This window comes from Adiantum capillus-veneris, chromosome 7, assembly GCF_014529385.1.
Source record: "Adiantum capillus-veneris isolate H3 chromosome 7, ASM1452938v2, whole genome shotgun sequence".
Classification (NCBI taxonomy): domain Eukaryota; kingdom Viridiplantae; phylum Streptophyta; class Polypodiopsida; order Polypodiales; family Pteridaceae; genus Adiantum; species Adiantum capillus-veneris.
Window position 1 is genome coordinate 15,205,441 of NC_140937.1, and position 21,543 is coordinate 15,226,983.

Genomic DNA, 21,543 nt, shown 5'->3' on the forward strand with positions numbered 1-21,543 from the left:
CCACATAAACAAAACATGATGGTGCACTTGAGATTGGCAAGGAAGCTATATGGCGCACTCATCTAGAGGCATCGTTATCGAGCTTCCAAGTTTGCATTGTGAGGGTCAGCGTTGCTATCCACCTACCGCACAAAATTTGTGTAATCTCTGCGCAATAAGAAAGTAAGCCAATGTATAGAATTATTTGTAACATACCTTGAGATAGAAAGTACCAAGGATCGTTTACAAAGGTGAAAGAACAAACCCCCAATCACATAGTGATCTTCATTTGGAACCATAATATTTCCAACCACGACTCAAAAAACTTTTCCCAACCTCCTTAAAGCTCCTTACCTTGAGCTATGCAGAGCTTTCCAGCACATACATAAATCGTGTGTGGGTCTTCTTATTTCGCTCCTCTTTTACCTGCCCTTGGCCTTTTGACTTATTTTCCTTGCTTTATACAGTACCGTACCTCTATGCCCACAAGGTGTTGCAGTTTAGATGGTGTGCAGTCTCCGCGGCGAGAGCATGTAGTTTTCAGAAGCAGGCCTTGTTTGGCATACACAACACAGCATCTAGTAGACATTAAGCCCAAGGTCAGGATGGAAAGAAAGCTTCTTTTTTGATGTCCTGTGCTTGTTCCGGACCCAAATTCGATAGACACAGGCCCCAACAAAAAGCAAATTATACAAAGTATATGCAAGAAAAAGCAACTTGGAATTGCACTAGTCACCTTTTTTTCCCCTCTGCTAATCATGACAAGCCGAACCCTACAAAGCCAAAAGCAAGTAATTCTCACCTGTATGGAGATCTCAGAGTCGGTGTCCCATCACTACAAAATGACTCCTTGATGTGCTGCAATGCACATGTGCAAAACACTACACAGAACACCTTGCAGAAAAAGGGAATGGTTACGTTGTAAAATATTAGCTTTCTAGCATTAAACTCTAATGTATTATTGCAACTGCCACTCTGTGCCTGCATTATCAAACTCAAGATTCCAAGTACATTTGTGAAAACTCGATCTGTTGAGAACCTGAGAACAGCTTTTTCATCCAACTACCATATGACGGCACCAGCCCAAAACCCCACGTGAAGGGTTACTTGCAAGCCCTCAAAGGTTGCTTAATCATTCATTTAAACACCCTCCTCTTTCTTCACTGATTCAACAACTTGATATCAGATTGAAAAATGGTCTTTAGATACCAGAAAGGAGAAATGCTGCAATCTCCTAGGCAGTACCTGCAAGTTATATTCTCCCCAAAAGACTTTCACCTCTTGACCCACTGGAAGCTTCTGCGTGCCTTTGCTTTTCCAGGCTTCTTCCTCTCAACCATACGGGGATCTCTAGTCAGCATACCCGCTGTAACATTCCACCCAGAAACAAACCAAGACAACCAAAATAAGAACTCAAATTGCTGGACCAAAAAAATATTTGAATAACATTTAATTTATGATTATTCAAAAGAACAGTAGTTCAAAACCACATGGAAATCAATCGAACTCTCTCAATACCAGGACTGCTGTTATAACCAAACAAAACCAAAAAAATTGTAAACCATAATCACATGGCAATTTTATCCCACTCTCTCTATGCATGACAGTACAGTTATGTCCAGGTCCATGGTCGAGGGGCAGCCCCTCCCAGCCGTCCATCTGCTGGTCTTTCCTCACCAGCATCCATGGCAGCACCATTAGATGTTTGACAGATCAGCACCCGGAAAATAGCCGTCCAAGCTACAATGGCAATGCACCAGGTCAGCGCAAGGAATAGGCCTGCAGGGCTGTCAGCAGCCCTGGTGGCACCTTATGATTGGCCCCCCTCCCCCAAAATCTTGATGGCCGAGAATGGTCCCCCGGTGACCAATCCCTGCAATGTCTGCTCCCCCATGCCTCCCGATAGTGAGGGAATGGGACCATTCCCTACACCATAAGACCAGATAGGCTTCAATCTTCCATTTACTTTCGATTTTCTATTCACATCTAAGGTAATTCTTGGTTTAGACATGAATTCTTGTGTCTGATCCTATCTCATGACAGGAATATTTGATGGACTTTGGAAATTTTACCTCAGCCGGTACCTTTTTCTCAACCTCAATTCTCTGTTGTGGCATCTGTTCCCCCTGTTCCACCAATAACCATGGGATCTGTACCTTTTCGTATGCCATTCCGGACCTGAAAATTTTTCTTCCTCCAATTTCTACTCCTCTTGATCCTTCTCCAGTCTTCTTTGACCACCCAGAAGGCTAAGGGAAAAAACCTCCAGGCCTCAGCTGGGCACAGCCACAAAACAGCCCTCACTCCGTATCACCTATCACATCAAAGGTGCAACGGATAAGGGTGAATCAGGTGATGATCTCATCTGCAGCCACGAGCAAACGTCCTCTCAAGACCGGGTGGCGGGCAGCCAATGGATCTCAGATCTATCGCCACACATCTCCTTGAAAACATTCTCCTATTGCCTACCACCCACCAAACAGGCACAGGGACTCCATCTACAATATAACCTTCCATGGAGGGGGTCAGAGCGGAGAGAGAGAGAGAGAGAGAGAGAGAGAGAGAGAGAGAGAGATGAAATGAAATGAAATGTAATATTAATGTCTTCAAAAGGCCAAAATGACCTATGAGACCAAAAGGTTACATACGGTGAATCTAATACCAGGTCTGGGTACGAAAAGTACAAAGAATTGAAAAGAACTTAGTGGGTAGGGGTGGGATGAAAGCTGATACGAAAGGAAGACAAAGCGTGAGCTGATACAATGGAGCTCTCTGACAGTCGAGGCATCATATACATATACATCAGTATCCGGGACGGCTCCTATGTCGCGCCAGTACGGTATGGATCCTCTGTTGCAGTCTGCGTCGATATCGAGAGGGCCCTCTCATCCGTGGGCGACGAGACCGCCCCAACTCTATCGCCTGATCAAGCAGTATGCCTCTGGTACCTCTGGTGTTGCTACGCTGTGGGGGCTGCTCGAACTCCTCTGTCTGTGACTGAAAGAAATCTGTGACCTTCCGCTGTCGCTGGATCTCTCTCATTGTGCCCCTCTTCAAGAGATCCTCTCTGTGTTTGCGAATCTCCAGTAAGTATAATCGGAGGCATCTCTGATCCTGGTATCTCATGACTGTAGAAAGTGTCCCAAAACCCTCTCTGAATAGACAGTGAAAGCGGCCTTGTATCTCATAGTATACAGGGCAGTGACATATGTAATGTAGCTTTGTCTCTGGCTCTATTTGGCACACCTGATAAATCCTGGACTCAGCGGGTACTCCTCTAAATCTGCCTGTCTCGATCTCTAGCTGATGTGAGGATGTGTGTATCTGACCAATAGCACATCGTATCCCGTGGGATATATGAGTATCCATATATCCTGGTCTGATCACAAAACCATCCTCCGTGAGTTGGAGAAGATGCTCTCTATAGAAAGTCATCTTCGTACCTAGCTCATGTCTAGGTTGTATCCATGTCCTCTTCATATCCAACTGAATCAAGTCCTGTCGGATGAGCCTAGTAATCTTTGCCCTTGTGAGGGGGATGGAGGGTGCATCCAGAGAGTACTGAAATGGGGGTAGCCGGTCCATACTAAAGCCATGTAATTGAAACCAAGATGCCATCTCTGCATACCAACATGATCTATCTCCCTGCAATGCCAGCTGTCACGAAGACTCTAGTGTTAATCGAGCATATTTGTCTCTAGGGAGAGCCCAAGTGCTATGCATAAATGAAACTGATCGAGTGAGTGCCTCCACTACCAATGGAGGAGCAGCGAGCTCCGCCCTAACAATATCATGTGGTACTGAGGCCTTGGTCCTAATCATCCGAGAAATCATAGACACCAATGGCTTCTCCGTACATCTCCATCCATCAGTACTGCCAGTTCTGCTATGATCATCTACTATGATGATCAATTGAGGGGCCCCATATCTCCACTCCCTACAGCATGGCCGAAGTGACCAAAGTGTCAAAGAGCCAAAGCTTTGTCCGAGGTTCCTGGAACTGAACCTGCGAACATATCCTCTCAAGTCTCCCCAATGCTGCATAGGCTCTGGTCAATCGCGTATCTGCTGCACGCTTCAGGGAAACTACTCGACCACTTAAAACCACCCCAATATAAGTGTATGTATCTGCATACTACACAGTCTCTCGACCATATGTAAAAGTGGGGGTGGACCTGTCACCTCCTTACCCACAGCCCCGTGGTGTTAAACACCGCTACCTTGGTCTTACCAAGGTTCACAGACAATCCACTGCAAGAGGCTCTGCAAGCATATCTCTGGCATGGATAAAGTGCTCTGCTGCTGGACCATCATGATCCTGTGCTCTTCCTGTCTTCATCTTGTCCATGGCTTTCCTCAAAGAAAGTACATGTTTTTGGGCATGCCTCTGCAGGGTCAAGCAAGGGTGGCTGCCCCGATGCTGTATAGAGAGATGTAGCATATTCCCCCCATATCTCTGTGGAAGTGATGGTTGGCGGTGGCAACTACTCATTAAAAAGCCTCCATGCCTCACTTGAGTCCTGACTCATAAACAGCTGATACAAATCACGCTCTAATTGAGATAGGTAAGCCCTCTTCTTTCGTCGCACTAGGCAGCAAAAGATAATACGTGACTGTCTGTGTGTAGTAGTACCCATGAGCACCTCACTCTGTAATCTAATCCTCGTCTCTCTACACTCCTCATCATACCAATTGTTATGAGGCATGCTCCCAGATCGTCTCTGTGTAGGCTGGCTGTGGGGATATGCCTTTGATGCTGCATCATGCAACATCTCTGTCAGAATCTGGGTGAGCTCATCTAGTGGTCGTCCTAGCTACTGAGTGCATAGCTGCCTGTATATCTCATCAGTGTACACGTGATCCGTCTCTCTCGTGAAGGTATACCGAGTATGTGGGGAGGCCTCTCCCAATGGAGCTGTGTTGAACTGGAATGATAGAGTGAAAGACAAGATAGCATGATTGACTGCTACCCCAACCAGTCTAGTTCCCACCACGAAATCCTGAAAGGAATGAATGAGTCCTAGCGGAGCCATAACATAATCCACTATACTAGCGCCATGCCGATGTGGAAAGCATTAAAACCACTAGCTGCAGGGAATCTCTATAGGCCGTTCAAAATGGCCAATCCATGTGCAGTCCCTAGATCAATCAAGTATCTGCCATACTCAGTGTGCTCCTCATCCTGTGATAATCTAGACAGGCCCATTTATGTAATATCAAGCTCCCGCATCAACTCCTTTGAGGTATCATAGAATACTGTCTGGTGGTAGGCAGTCCTAGCATTGAAATCCCCCAAGATAATAATGTCACCGTCTCTGGAAAACTCCCATATATCATCATCTAAAATAGAGAAGGGGGACTGTCCTCTAGGTGATGCATATACTGACGTACTAGGAGGAAAATAGCAAATAGCGATGTAGAGATATCTGCTTGTCTCTGCCTTCAGTCTCACCCATATGTACCTCGCATGCTCATCCCTACGAGCTATATGTATCAGAGACTGTAGCTCCTCCATGAATAAGACTGCCACTCCTCCTAAACCTTGTCCTCTGCGCTCTGATCGAGTCTCCTGTCTACAAGTTGTTTCCCATCTGTATCCGCTAACATGGGGCATGGACTGCCTCGGGGCTTGATGCGTCTCATAGTAGAAAATGATGTCTCTCCCTGTGAAACTATCCTCAAAGGCCCTACATCAAGGCGCAAAGATACATTACAATTCCATGTAGCCACTCTAAGTGTGGTCCCACAGGTCTCGTGCCATCCTGCGGGGCGCTTCTCCAGAATAACCACTCGTCCATCGCTATAGAAGGCCACTTTCCCCTTTTCTCCAGCTGTCATTATCTCGGGCATAACTTCTTTCATATGAGCAAGCTGTGTGAGTGTGAGGTCATCTCCAAAGAATATGCCGTTTTCTTTAGTGTAGGATGCTTCTTCAAGAAGTCCTTCTTTGCTCCATGGATGAGAAGCGCATGATTAGAGCTCTTTCTTTTGAAGTCTCCCCATTTCCTTGTGTCTTCTTCCCTACCCTCCATGCCTTTGTATGAGTAGCCTCATTGACCATCATGCGGAGAAGTTCTTTGACTTCCCCTTCCACATCATCTCGGTCTTTTAGACCGGTTATTCGTATGTGCAAAGCTCTACTCTTCCTTCCCTGCTCTTCTTCTAAAGTCATGTTGATGATTGTAGGAGTGGGGATAGACGTGGTTTCTTTCCCTTTTCCTTTCTTAACGACTTCTATCCATTTCTCGGCCTCATCCACCTTCTTCTATGTCTTCGTGATTACATCTACCCACGAAGACGTCTTCGCCCCATTCTGTTTCTCTTCCTCTTTGATCCTCCGTACCTGTTCCTTGATGACCTTGATTTCCTCTATCACCAAGGGCTAGAATTCGCCTTCCTCTAGTCTATTGCTAGCTCTATCAGCAAGCTCTCGCTTGAGGGCTGAGACCTCTTCTTTGAGTGCTTGTGAATCCGCATTAAGTGCTTGTATCACTACGTGCAGGTCCTCTTTCTCCTTCTTCCATTGTGTGCCTTCGTTGAGGAACATTTCAAGAAGGTTGGCCTTCTCCTTCCACCATCCTTCCATCTCTGCTTTCCATTCCTTCATCTCCCTTTCCACTTGTGTTATCCACTTGTTTGTAAGCATGAAGGTCGCCTTCGTACGAGACTTGCGAAACCTAGAAACAGGGTCCCACCTGATGCCGTGGGCAACACAGTGGAATGCAGCACCGAATCAATACATCTACCTCAGGTATGGCCAAGCACAGCCACAAAACAACCCACACTCCCTAATTTGCTCCTCAGAGATACTGAAGCCACCATGGGAAAGGAATCTGAAACTGTAACATGTCCTTGGGAAATAACAAGACTGACTGAACGAATCCAAAGAGACACCAAACTCCCCCCTCAGTTCCTCAAAAGAAAGACCCCTCGGGGAGTTGGACTAAGCAATCAACATTTGTAACATGAGGGCTTCGAAGCTTCCAAACTAGCCATACTTTCGTACTTACCTTCTTTACAAAAACCAAACTTGCCAACTAATTCTCAACCTTCCAAACGTGCCAAAGCCTTGGTGGACTTGATTGTAAATGTAACAGGATGGCACCACGTGCCAACTAAAAGAACACAGACTGGAATAGACTTTTAGCACTTCAAAACACTAAACTAAAAGAGAGAGAGAAAGAGAATCCACACGACACGGAGTGGACGGAGCTCCACTCTCGAACTACAATGGCCCCAAACTATGGCGCCCCTTTTGGTATTTCTTTATATTGGTCCAACAAGTTACAAGTTACAACCCTATGTCTCTACTCTGCTTCTCCCGCGGGTAGAATGCCAAAGAGAGCTCACACCACTTATTTGAAGGCCCTAGTCTGTCCAAAATTAGGTACATGAAAAGCACTTGCTCCAAAAGCATGAGGTGCAAAATCTTGCGTCCCAAAAGCTGCAACGGAAATTACGAAAATTACGGAAATCCGTTGTAAGAAGTGAATGTTGAACTTTGCTCAAGATGAGTGCCCCGAACTGTGCTCAAGGTTCCTTTTACTTACGGAAGGGAGAGCCTTCCGTTCCTTTAGTGAGAGAGTGCAAATGATCACAAACAAAGTGGTTAAACACTGTGAATGAAGGTGTTGAGACTGAGAGATAGAGAGAGAAGAGAATACGACACCAGAAGAGTTGTCAAACCCTCCCCCGAAGGCCCCACTCTCTATGGGAGAGCGGTCTACTATTGATTGCACAAATCTCTACAATGCAATGGACTTGCCGACGATGAGGACGAGACGAGACGAGCTGAAAACTGAAAACTCTAAGGGCTGAAATCTGCAAACCTTGTATCTGTTGAATTCTGACTCTATGTCGATGATGACGGTGATGACGACACACTGAAAATGCAAATGCTGAAATCTGCGGAGAGCAGGCTGAATCTGCAAATGATGCTGGCTGATCTGACCGTGCGGCGAGGATCTACTGCGGATAGGTGAGATCTGCGAGGTTTGGGAGTTGTATTGCGGTGTCTATAGGCTGAAAATGCAAAACGCTGATGCAAGGGCTGAATCTGTCGCGGAGAGTCTGCAAAACACCAAGTTGGCTGCATGATGCAAAAACCCTAGGGCTGAAAATTGATATGTTGCAAAAACGCTATGGTAACTGCTGTGTATCTGCTACCACCGGCTGATCTGCAACTGCAAAAAGCTGGGGCTGATCATTGATGAAAACGCTAGCTATGCTCTATAGAAAACGCTAGGGGTATCTGCTGCAAAACGCTAGGGCTCCTGCAGTGTCCTGCCGTCGCCAGGTTGGATCTGCAAATGCAAAACGCTGGGCTGATCTGCAATGCTGAGAAAACGCTGGCCGGTCTTGATAGCTTGAAAATGCTAGGTCTTCTTGTTGTTCTTGCTGAGAAGGTGCACTTGGTCTGTTGCCTCTTCTACCAGATATTGCTAGCTCTAGGTTTCTTATATACTTGCTTGTCAAATTGCCCTACCCAGTTTCCCAACAAAGTCACTTATTAATAATAAGTAAAAAAATGGCTAAAATAGGTCTGTGCACTATAAAAATGCTCCTGATGGGTTTTGATGGTAATTTGATGATTATGTTGTGTACAGCCAGAGGATATGCATCTACTCTAAGTGCCTGGACATACACGGTCTGCGAACAGACTCACAAAAGTGCCAGAACACTTCCTAAGCTAGGCTAACTGAACTCAATTGAACCCTTGTCATGGAGTAGTTTGTTCACGTACACATAGGGTTAGATGTGCACGTGACATCCCCTCCTTTTCAAAGTGAGATATTGGTACCGAACTGTATGGCGTCGAGGGAGATCGCCAACAGCCTCTGGATGAATCCTGGGAAGGACTCTTCGTCAGCGCACTCTGATGTGTGGGTCGTGCGATACTTGAACTTCATAAAGGTCCGCAACGCTTGCTTCTTTGGGCGGCACTGAAAGCGACACAAAGTCATCTATGGCTCCTCCAATGCTTCAACTTCGTCTATAATCATGCGTCTACCTTCTTCAGGAATCTTCGAGGATGAAAAATCCTGAAACCACTTCCAACATAAAAACATGAACATACCCATTCCATGTAAAGTGATTGGAAAAATTCTAGTCTTTCAAAAAAACTGTGCATGCACTGCAGATGAACAAAGTGACAAAGTGCCAAACCGTTCATCAAACACACGCAAACAATGGGGTTGAATCTTGACTTTCTGATCTAAATCAATCAATTGTGGCAAATCACAATGGAAATGCCGATGCTTGATGCTCAATCCTTCTTGTGCTCTGCCGAATATTGTGTCATGCCAAGGAAGAGACATGGAATGTGAATTCCTTGAATGCAAACATTTCACCTTTTCATGAGTAATCCGCATACATCGGTGCTCATTCATGAGTGAATCGTGTTCATCGTACCATATGTCATGCCTATGAAAAGGGATCACATAAGGACCGTGACTAAATTACAGGAAAGCATCACAAATGAAACACTCTAACAATGCGTGCTGACTAATCATTCGAACTCAGAATACTTCCTATGAGGGTTCTTTGGACCTCGCCTCGAGAGCCAAGATCAGTTCGTCGTGATTGATCGAATCTGCAATGAGGTTAGCTTCACTAGAAAAAACATTAACTAAACCATCATCCTTGTGAACAATCACATCTTTATCATGCAAATCATCATGCTTATCATTATCATGCAAATCATCATGCTTATCCTGATCATGGAATTCATCATGCTCGTGAATAATCACATCTTGATCATACAAATCATGTGTGTCATGCTTTGGAGAAGACAAGATTGAGAGAGTCTCCTTCTCCTGATTCTTGTCTATCTCGCCTGCACATTAGAAATGAGAGATGAAGAATGAACGACTTGCTCTCCACGAATGACAATGGGAGAGTCACTTTTGGCATTGAAAGTGAATGTATTTTCCGTCCAATCAATGAAAGGGTTATGCTCACGAAACCATCGAATGCCCAAAAGCATATCACATCCTGAAAGAGGAGACACTACAACTTTTCTACGGAAGGACGTTTGTTGAACAGTGAACAAAACATCAAGGCACTCTTGCGTGATGAGAGAGTCTATACCAGGAGAGAAGCCCAACACCTCGAAAGGAGATGTCTTGCTAACCTCCAAGCGGGCTCTTCCGACAAGAGAGTCATGCATACTGCCTGGGTCAAACAATATGACAAAACGCTGACCCTTCACATGACCATAACACTTAATGAGAGACTCATCAATAGGAGGATCATGAGAAACTTGGGTCACACTCGTGTTCTCATTTATTGCATTGACAGAGGAAGTGGGTTTTGTGGGTTCTTTTAGATTCGTTAGAGTCAAGCTTAGGACATGTTCTTTTTATGTGACCCTATAAACTGCGCCTTGAGCTTGTCTTGGAAGTCGGCCCAATTGAAGGAAAGGGGACGCGTCTTCGTCGGTTGTCTCTAGGTGCGCAACCAACTGGTCCTCTTGCCATGCGTGGTACCAATTAATGGCATCACCGGCAAGATACATAGCTTCCGTCAAAACCTTGTTATTTCTGTCTTTTGACTTGTCGCAAAGTAAGCATTAAATTGATGCAACCAAGAATGAATAATAGTAGCATCCATCTTACCGTCATACTTACTGAACCTCAACTTCTCGGTGACAGGGTTGTTATGGTCCGAATCTCGGCTTGCGCTACTGGATGAACCACCAACCTCTTTGGCCGGGTCGGGTTTCGAGGTAAGTACCTGTAGGATCACCTCTTGCATGCGTTGGTCTTGCAGCGCGTCACGCTCTAACTCCAAGGCCGCTCTTTTCTCTTCGCGTTCGCGATCCAATTCCGCTTTTCTTTCTTCGCGCTTGCGATCCAAGATTGCCTTTCTTTCATTGCACTCTTCGCGATCATGATCCAAGATTGCTTTTCTTTCTTCGCGCTCGCGCTCCAAGGCAACACGATTCGCTTCTTGTTGTGACATCATGTCCATCATCGACTTGACCAAAGCCTCCATTGGATTTGGTACAATCCTTGGCGTAGATGGGGAAAACTCTTCTTCGCCACTCCCATGCTCACCACCTCCATGCGACGTATCCATTCCGCTTCGGGTGATGACCATACACTGAAGTCTTGGGTTCTTAAGTTCACGAGGAACTTGGGTTCTTGTGGGTCTTCTTCTTTCTTGGGTTTCCTGTCACTCTTCAAAAACATGATTAGGAATTGACACGCCCAAGAGAACTTGGGTTACGTGTGATCGCAACAAGCAAAAAAAAAATCTTGTGGTTCTTTCCTTAAGTGATACAGAACACTGCCAAAGCTCTGATATCAATGTAACGTGCAGCGGAAGTGAATGTTGAACTTTGCTCAAGATGAGTGCCCCGAATTGTGCTCAAGGTTCCTTTTACTTACGGAAGGGAGAGCCTTTTGTTCCTTTAGTGAGAGTGCAAATGATCACAAACAAAGTGGATAAACATTGTGAATGAAGGTGCTGAGACTGAGAGATAGAGAGAGAAGAGAATACGACACCAAAAGAGTTGTCAAACCCTCCTCCGAAGGCCCCACTCTCTATGGCGAGAGCGGTCTACTATTGATTGCACATTATCTCTACAATACAATGGACTTGCCGACGATGTCGACGACGATGAGGACGACGACGAGACGGGCTGAAAACTGAAAACTCTAAGGGCTGAAATCTATAAATCTTGTATCTGCTGAATTCTGACTCTATGTCGATGACGACGATGTGACGACGACACACTGAAAACGCAGATGCTGAAATCTGCGAATAGCGGGCTGAATCTGCAAACGCTGGCTGATCTGACCGTGCTGCAAGGATCTGCTGCGGGAAGGTGAGATCTGCGAGGTTTGGGGGTTGTACTGCGGCCTCTATAGGCTGAAAATGCAAAACACTGATGCAAGGGCTGAATCTATCAAGAAGAGTCTGCAAAACGCTAGGTTGACTGCATGACGCAAAAACACTAGGGCTGAAAATTGATCTGTTGCAAAAAAACTATGGTAACTGCTCTGTATCTGCTACCACCCGCTGATCTGCAACTGCAAAACGCTGGGGCTGATCATTGATGAAAACGCTAGCTGTGCTCTGCAGAAAACGCTAGGGGTGTCTGCTGCAAAAACGCTAGGGCTTCTGCTGTGTCCTGTTGTCGCTAGGTTGGGTCTACAAATGCAAAACGTTGGGCTGATCTACAATGCTGAGAAAACGTTGGCCGGTCTTGGTAGCTTGAAAACGCTAGGTCTTCTTGTTGTTCTTGTTGAGAAGGTGCACTTGATCTACTGCCTCTTCTGCCAGATATTGCTAGCGCTAGGTTTCTTATATACTTGCTTGTCAAATTGCCCTACCCAATTTCCCAACAAAGTCACTTATTAATAATAAGTGAAAAATGGCTAAAATAGAAAATAGGTATGTGCACTTTAAAAATGCTCTTGATGGGTTCTGATAGTAATCTGATGATCATGCTATGTGCAACCAGAGGATATGCATCTATTGTAAGTGTCTGAACATGCACGGTCTGCGAACAGACTCACAAAAGTGCCAGAACACTTCCTAAGCTAGACTAATTGAACTGAACTGAACTGAATCCTTGTCATGGAGTAGCTTGTCCACGTACACATAGGGTTAGATGTGCACGTGACATCCGTACAACCTGTTAGTGTAAAATCCGGGATGTCCGTACAACCTACCACATCAATAAGTAAGTAGCTCTTCTTCTGCTTCTTCTGCTAGGGTTTAAGCCCCTAAGCTAGGATCTACATGTTGGCTAGAGTTAGGATCACGGAGTCCTGACCCCTTTGGTCTTCAATGGTCGACACGTCAACAGTTTGTGACATATCCCCCCTCTTAAAAGAGGAGTAATTGTCCCCAATTATATCTACAAAACTCAATCAAGTTAGCTCAAAAATATCTGAGGGTCAATCACGAGGGTTTCTCATTAATATCGGAGCTCTTGATATACTCATGTAGCAAGGTTAGCCATCACATCCAAACTGCGTTATGTTTACAAAGGTGTCTTGATGCACTAAATTCACATACCAAGGCAATCTCACCCAATTTGGAAATATTCAATGGTAGACACATCACAGTGCAACACAAATGATTACAGATGCATGTTACATGACATAAAAACATACAATAGCCCATAAACACTTCCCCTGTAACTAACCAAAGGTTTCGGGCCATGAGATATAGAGGCCTATTACAACCAAATGCTCCCCAAACCGTGGCTTTCGTCGTTCATCAGCAAAGGTTTCACAACTAACATGAATACTCGAGCCATAAGATATTCAGCTATTATCAAGCACGATCCTTCTCTTCAGTACTCCTTCCAGACCAATGTCCGAGCCATGAGTCATTCGGAAGGTTTTCATGCAAACTAGAATCAAGCAATCTCAATTGGCACCAATACAAGTTCAAAACAGATAAATTCCATTTCAAACAAATTCCAAATAGTATCTAAAAGCAAAACAAACTTAAAATTATTATCGGGCAATCTAGCTCAAAAGACAACTGGCTTTCCAGCCTGCACCCAAGTTAGGGTGAGGTTCCCTTCATAAAGTTGTAGCCAGCTGCAGCATCGTCCATAAGCTCTTGAATAGTCGAAACTTGCTTGGACACTACATACCTCCCCTTGAACAGATGTATAAAGACCAAGCCCCCCTCGAACAGATGTATAAAGACCAAGACCAAGTAATCCAAGCTATCTTTAACAAAATACACTAAGAGCTAAAAGTTTAAAAAAAGCTAAAAAATGTCCTCATGGTCGTAGTCACAAGAGACTAGAAGGTTGTTGCCGTCTTCTTCTTCAACTTCTTTTTTGTCTTCTTCTCCCAGACAAACTGACCTTCTGAGCTTCGGATTGCTACTGGTGTTGTCTTTCTTGAAGCACTTGGAAGGACTCTTCCCACAAATACTACAAGCTTTCGATGCGAGGCAATATTTGGTTGTGTCCTTTGCCACACTTGAAACAAATTTTATTGTTAGAACTATCTGCAAATGCTGCTCCCTTTCAAGTGGAATTCCTCCTTTGTCTCTCCTCAGATTGTAAAGAGTTGACTACATCTTGCAAGTTGGACGTTGAATCCTTCTCTTCAACGATGGTCACTATTTGGTCAAAGCTAGATGGCAAGGCTCCTAGTAGAACTGCAACCTTGTCCTTCTCTGATACAACACAGTTCACGTAATCGAGTTGTGTGGCCATGCTCTTAAGGCGATTGACAAAGGCTTGTAATATCCTCATCAAGCCCCATTTTTAGTTTTTAGAGATCTTTCTTTAGGCTCATCCTACTTTTCTTTCTAACAGCTCTAAAAATTTTCTTTAGGGCTTCCCATGCAGCTAATGAGGTTTCACAATCATAAGTAAAATATAGAGAATTGTTGTGTACTGTAGTGATATGATTCCTAGTGCTTCCTCATCCTTGGCATGGTTCTGCATAGCCCGTGTCTGCACTTGTACTCCATCACTAGATGAGGGTGACTAATTGTCGGCTTGAATATTCCCACAACCCCTCTTTCATTAGATCGCTTCAATTTGTTTTGCCATGTGTGAAACCCATCTCCGTCGTTGAATTTCTCAAGTCCCTTCTCCTTCCTTTGTGCGAATTTAGAGGATCTTAGCTTAGGAAACTCTTCCAAAGCCAAAGTCTAGCCTCTTGCAAAAGCATGACTACAAAGTCACCTCCAAATGTGATGAATATGAAAATATACATTCCGATTTTATTGTTGAAACCGGCCCGTGGGGCGGTGGACTTTTGACTTTCAACCCGAAATTCTTTACTTCAACTTTACGACATGAACGAACTTCACAAATAAGCCTGTGGTGACTGGAATTCAACACTTCAAGACAAACCATGGCCTGGCAGCTAGAGTGCTACCAAGCAGACAACGACACCATGTTGGCCCCAAAGACTGGCGCCCCTTTCGGTATTTCTTTATTCTTATTATACTTGAGAAAACCTGTAAACTTCTACAAGCTGTCCCACTTTCATCGGGCTGAAATTCCTCTACTTCAACCCGATTTCGGCAACATAACCACAGTAGACGTCTCCACGGACAAAATCCCAAGCAAACATTGACTTTCCACGAACTTTAGAGCTCTTTGCAAAACCTGGCGAGAAATTGCAGCTCGCTATGGGTGGCTAGTCAGCTCATGGCTAGCAGCAACTACATGGCCGTCGCCACCAGGGGCAAGCTCACCATACTGCCCCCCTGGTGGCCGACCTACGACACTCGAGCAGCATTGGGTTCCTACACGGAACTGTTTTGACCCTCTACAATAGGATACTTTTGTGGAGCCTCCCTCCATCTCAGCCTCGCCGCCACAACCACCCCCAACCCCCCCCCACCCCCTCCTCCCATCACCCCCACCGCCCCCATACTCTCCTCTCCTGACCCTATCCACACTACACCACCGACTCAAGGGACAGGACACTCCTCAACAACTTGAAGATCTCTGGGTAGTGCTTTCGCTACAAGCAGGCTGGCTTGGGAGGGATTGCCCTTCCTGAGGACGCCACCTTGTCATGAAGACCTCTCCTTTTACATGCAAGCTGACCATTTTCGATATTCGCATATGGTGGGACTTCTTCGACTACGACTTTACACAGTTTCTTGGCGACCACTCCCTGACCTCGAGGCAGCATATTTCAAAGTGCATGTTCTCTTTTTGACCGCCACAGGTACCGGAGCCTTGGATACGGTGGTTAGTTTTTCCTTCTCGCTGTGTGGCAGGGATCACACATAGTATACTTTGCATACAGTACTCAATTGGCTTGGGGTCCACGCTCGCACCACACGGGGAACTTGGGAGTGACAAGCTTGCTTCAGACACTTTGGCCGCTGGCTATAAACACTTTGGCCGCCTGATGCAGTTGGTTGTAGGCACATTGTGATAAACTTTTTTGCAGATACGCGGAGTGCTCCCTGTTTTTGTATTTTTACATGAAGATTCTTGGATAGAGGATGCAACCGTACGGATTGCACGCTCTTCTTGGGCATGGGTTAGACAGTCACTTCAAAACACGGCTTTCTCAAGGTCACTCGGGTGCGGATTCCTCCCCATCCAAGCGAGCCTCGAAGATTGCAAGGTTCGTTGCTGCGGATTGTCTTGCAGGGCCTAGGTGGACCGCAATTTCTATGCCATAGGGGTTGCTTGCGACAGGAGCTACAAAGATACATTGTGGGTGGCACGATAGGTATTCTTATGCTTCAAAAGCACCACCTTTGTAAGAGCCGTATTCGACGTTGTGGACAGATCTTGCATGGCCGCTATGAGACTTTTTGGTCCACTGCTTTTCAGCCTGGTGGCATTCACGGGGTGTATGTACAACTATTGTGGACTCATGGCAATAGGCCATTGTAGACAGAGGCATTCTTGTGCCAGCACGGCACAGTGGGTCACCATGCAGGCTCAAGGTAGCCTTGCGTACTTCCTGAACATTTATGCACCCAACCATGCGAGTGAACGAGCTGAGTTTTGGTCACGTATTGTGGAGTCTTGCCACATATAGAGTATTGGTGTATTGGAGGGACTTCAACATGTGAAACAAACTTGGACACTCCAAGTCAAGATTCTACCGCGACACCACAGAAATTCATTTGAAAACAGTTCACAAAGTTGACACGGCCCGACGTAGTCCCGTGCCCAAAGGTATTGGCCCCAAAGACTGACGCCCCTTTCGGTATTTCTTTTTATATTAATCTGTGCTCAAAGTACAAGAGAGTATGCAGGCGCTCACTCTCAGACTCTGCATCCAAATGCTCTAAGAAGTGAGGCCTAGCCCACTTATTTATAAGTACAAGGGATGACCAAAAGCAGAGCCCCAAAAATCTTTAAACTCAAAAGCAATTGTCCCAAAAGCTGCCAAACAACGTAATTCGCGTAAGTCCGTACAGCGTACGGACTGCCATGTCATCAACGTAATCTGCACCGTAAAATCCGACCTGCCACGTCAACGTGATTTCCAACGATCTGTACGGCCTGCCACATGTCAGCCAGCCTATGTGAGTGTGTGTCCGAGGGCCAGCCACGTCACCAATTTGTGACATACCCCCTCTTGAAAGAATTGTAATCACCCTTGATTACGCCTGCAAAACCTGACAGAGGCCATAAACTGTCTTAGTAGACACTAACTGTTAGTACTGACGCACTAGGCACAACACATCTAGCACATGTACCAATCAACATTCACATCACTTCACATCACATGACAAATCACATTCAAATTCATTCCAAATCTCAGACCATGATTAATCGGCAACGTATTTAGTAATCGTATCTAGATCCAATCGGGACCTCATAGATGCCCAATTAACTAATCCATATTGTAATCATGTCTATAGAGATTTATGAGACCGAAATGATGCAATCATTTCATCTTTCAGTTCCTGCACTCAAACAAATCAAGTACAAATCAATCAGTATCATTTTCATTTTTGGAAATTCCAATTCATGAAGTCATACCGCAGAATACTGTCAACCCAGCAGTATCCCTGAAACCCAAAGGGACATCAATGACTCTATATCAAAAATCGAGGTAATCTGTTGACAAAGGAGCGGAGCAGCTCCCCTCTTGTGCAAGCCCGCTGCACTAGATTCACCCATGCTGAAATCGGGGTTCTATCGGAGTAGACTACGTTAAACCGAATGCTCCAACGGTCAAGTTCCAAAATCTGAGGAGTATCCGCTAGGTCCTCCTCTTCCATCCCCACTTCACATCCAATGCAGGATAGTTCTTGAATTTAACCAAGAACCGCCTAATCACTTTACCTTTAATCTTTCTATCTTATTGTGCCAATATCTGTTCTGGAACGAGGATCTCCTCGCTTTCTTCCACTTCGGGTTGCTCATCCGGCTCCCCATCATTGGGCACATAGCCTTTAAAAGGCTTCAAGAGACTCACATGAAAGGCATTGTGAATTCTCCCAGTATCGGGTAACTTCAATCTAAAGGAGACATCATTTATCTTTTCTTTTATCTGGAAAAGTCCATAGTATCTCATGCTAAGCCTTGGAAAAAGCCGCTCCTTTCCCTTTTTCTTTCTTAGGCATGCCTTCTCAAAACGTAAGAGCACCCAATCGTCTTCCTTTAATTTCAAATCGCGACGCTGTCGATCTGCTGCCTTCTTGTGTCTTTCTTGAGATTTTGCTAAAGCCTCCTGGACCTTGGCAAAAGCAGTGTCCAAGTCCTTCGTGTATTGGTCGGCTTCGAAAATCTTATCTTTCGTGCTAAGGAAGGGTGGAACCTTCGTAGCACCTGCAATAATCTCAAATGGCGCCTTCCCCGTCGAAGAGTGGATTGTGTTATTGTAGGCAAATTCCACCAAGTGCAAAAAAAATTCCCATTGAGTCTTCTAATAAAAAATGTAAGACTTCAATAAATCCAGTACGATTGAATTTGCAACCTTAGATTGCGCATCTGTTTGTGGGTGGAAAGATGACGAGAACTACAACCGTGTGCCATTGTTCTCCCAAATAGCCTTCCAAAACAAACTCGTAAATCGGGGATCTATGTCAGAGACTATTGTCTCAGGCATGCCATGTAATCTAAATATTTGGGCAATGAATAGTCTCGCTAAATGATTCGGCTTGATTGTTTTCTTCACTGAAATGAAATGAGCTTGCTTGCTTAATCTGTCAATAACAATTCAGATACCATTGTGCCCACTCTGTGTCTTCGGGAGATCAAAAATGAAATCCATAGCAATTCTTTCATAGGGGCAGGCGGGAATGGGTAAAGGCTGTAACAATCCTTGTGCTTTATGCCTATCAAACTTGACCTTCTGGAATACCAAGCAACTGCGTACAAAGTCGTCCACCTCCTTCTTGAGTCTCGGCCAAAAGAAATAACGCTCCACACCTCTCAAGGTGGTGTCAAGCCGCAGTGACAATGGCATTCAGTTAGAACTTTTCCCTCAACGGTTGTGTAAAGCACAACATCGTTTTCTTCATTAAGTAGCCATCCCGTATGAAATATCCCGCTACTACCTCGCCATTCTGTATTCGTGTGAATACATCCGAAAAATCTGGATCTATGGCGTACTGATGGACCATGTCCTCGAAGTTTCTATGATGAATCGCAGAAATAGCCAAGACTAACGACTTCCGGGACAAAGCATCTGCCACCAAGTTCTTCTATCCCTATACATAGACAATCCGGAAGTAAAACTATGACAAGATGTTAGCCCACCGTATCTGCTTTCCAAAAAGTTGCTTTTGTGACAAGAAGTAGCGTAAACTCTGATGATCAGTGAAGACCGTAAAATCGGCTCCGAGTAGGTAATGTCGCCACTGAGTAAGAGCATGGATAACCACCAAAAGCTCTTTCTCATAAATCTATGCTGTCAATTCCGGCCTTCAAACAATCGGCTCTCATAGGCAATGAATGGCCTTCTTGCATTAAGACCGCACGTAGACTACGACCACAAATATACTTCGAATCACTTTTGCAAATCCGGAAAAGTCAAAATTGGTCTTGTAGTCAATTTCTGTAACAAACTGCTGAAGTGTCAAAGCCTAAAGAAGGGAGCCAACTTACAGATGTGGCCGAGGGGCCTAGACTGTCACAAAGTGATGACGTGGCTGCCAGAGAGCAAAAACCCTAACCCTAATTTCTGCCAAAAACCCTAACTACTGAAATCCTAATTCTGGAAACCTAACCCTAAAACCTGAAAACCCTAATTCTGGAAACCCTAACCCTAAAACTACAGAAACCCTAACCCTAACCCTAAGGGCAACAGGGAGATTTTCGTAAATTGCGTTGGCTGATGACGTGGCAGGTTGTACGGATTTCCGTGATTTACGTTGGCAGCTTTTTGGCTTTGCTTTTGGACCATATGCTTTTAAGTTTGAAGGCTTTTCACTGTAATTGCTTTTTAGGCCAAGGGCCTTTACATATGAGGTTAGTGCTCATTCTCTGGCATGCTTCTTGGAGAAGTTGCAGAGTCAACTCTTTCTCATAAATCCGTGCTGTCAATTCCGGCCTTCAAAAAATCGGCTCTCATAGGCAATGAATGGCCTTCTTGCATTAAGACCGCACGTAGACTACGACCACAAATATACTTCGAATCACTTTTGCAAATCCGGAAAAGTCAAAACTGGTCCTATAGTCAATTTCTGTAACAAATTGCTGACGTGTCAAAGCCTAAAGAAGGGAGCCAACTTACAGATGTGGCCAAGGGGCCTAAACTGTCACAAAGTGATGACGTGGCTGCCCAAGAGCAAAAACCCTAACCCTAATTTCTGCCAAAAACCCTAACTGTTGAAACCCTAATTTTGGAAACCCTAACCCTAAAACTACAAAAACCCGAACCCTAACCCTAACCCTTAGGGCAACAGGGAGATTTTTGAAAATTGCGTTGGCTGATGACGTGGCAGGCTGTACGGATTTCCGTGATTAACGCTAGTAGCTTTTTGGCTTTGCTTTTGGACCAGATGCTTTTAAGTTTGAAGGCTTTTCACTGTAATTGCTTTTTAGGCCAAGGGCCTTTAAATATGAGGTTAGTGCTCATTCTCTGGCATGCTTCCTGGAGAATGTGCAGAGTCTGGAGTACCGGCTTGTACTGTGTTGATGCAATATAAAGAAAAACCGAAAGGGGCGCCAAGGTTTGGGGCCAATACTCTCTGGGGTGGAATTCCGCCACTCCGTGTCGCGTGTCGTCTCTCTCTCTCTCTCTCTCTCTCTCTCTCTCTCTCTCTCTCTCTCTCTCTCTCTCTCTCTCTCTCTCTCTCTCTCTCTCTCTCTTAGTTCAGTTGTTATTGAAGTGCTAAAAGTTTGTTCAAGTCTGTTCTTTTCTATTCGCACGTGGTGCCCGTCTTGTGACAATTTCTCTTTCAAAGTCTGAAAGGCAGTCACCTCTGTGGGTCCCCACAAAAAAGGGACTCCTTTCTGTGTCAGAATATGCAAAGGGGAAGCGAGCTCTGCAAACTTTCTACAGACTTTCTAATGAACCGCCGGTAGTAAGAACATAAGCCCAAAAAGCTTCTAACTTCATGGACATTCTTCAAATCGGGCCAATCACGTATAGCCTCAATCTTGGCCGGGTCCATCTGTACTCCTGCTGCTGAGACAATGTGTCCCAAAATGTGTATCTCCGGTAAGAAAAATTCACTCTTCTTGGCATTGATTACTAACTTGTGGTCTCGCAATGCCTGAAAGACCTGTAGCAGATGGTGTCTATGTTCTGCCTCATCCTTGAAGAAGACTATAATGTCATCAACGAAAATGCCAACAAAAGATATGTACTCTTTGAAAATCCTATCCTTCATTCGATTGAAAGTCACTGGAGCATTGGTAAGGCCAAAAGGCATCACCAAAAATTCATATAAATCGAAGCTCATCCGAAAAGCTGTTTTGTAGACATCTCTCGATGCGATTCGGATCTAATGATATCCGCATTTCAAATCGATCCTGCTGAAACAAGAGGATCCATGTAATTGTTCAAGAATATCTTCGATCCTCGGAATCGGAAATCTATTCTTGATGGTGATTTTATGGAGAGCTCTATGATCAATACACATTCTTCAAGATCTATCTTTCTTTAGAACCAACAACACCGAAGAGCAGTAGGGTGA

The 21,543-nt window shown here is 44.9% G+C and overlaps 1 protein-coding gene across 1 annotated transcript in view; it reads right to left on the reverse strand.

The window, feature by feature from the left end:
* Positions 1-765: 765 nt before the first annotated feature.
* LOC147453477 (Ribosomal protein S5 domain 2-like superfamily protein) overlaps positions 766-21,543 on the reverse strand; it is a 44,253-nt gene continuing 23,475 nt past the window's right edge. The window contains exons 4-5 of the mRNA XM_086515660.1: positions 1,225-1,345; positions 766-1,142 (exon numbers count right to left, since the gene is read on the reverse strand). Coding sequence (XP_086371786.1) covers positions 1,254-1,345 — 92 coding nt within the window. The 3' untranslated portion in view covers positions 766-1,142; positions 1,225-1,253. The remainder of the gene's footprint in view (positions 1,143-1,224; positions 1,346-21,543) is intronic.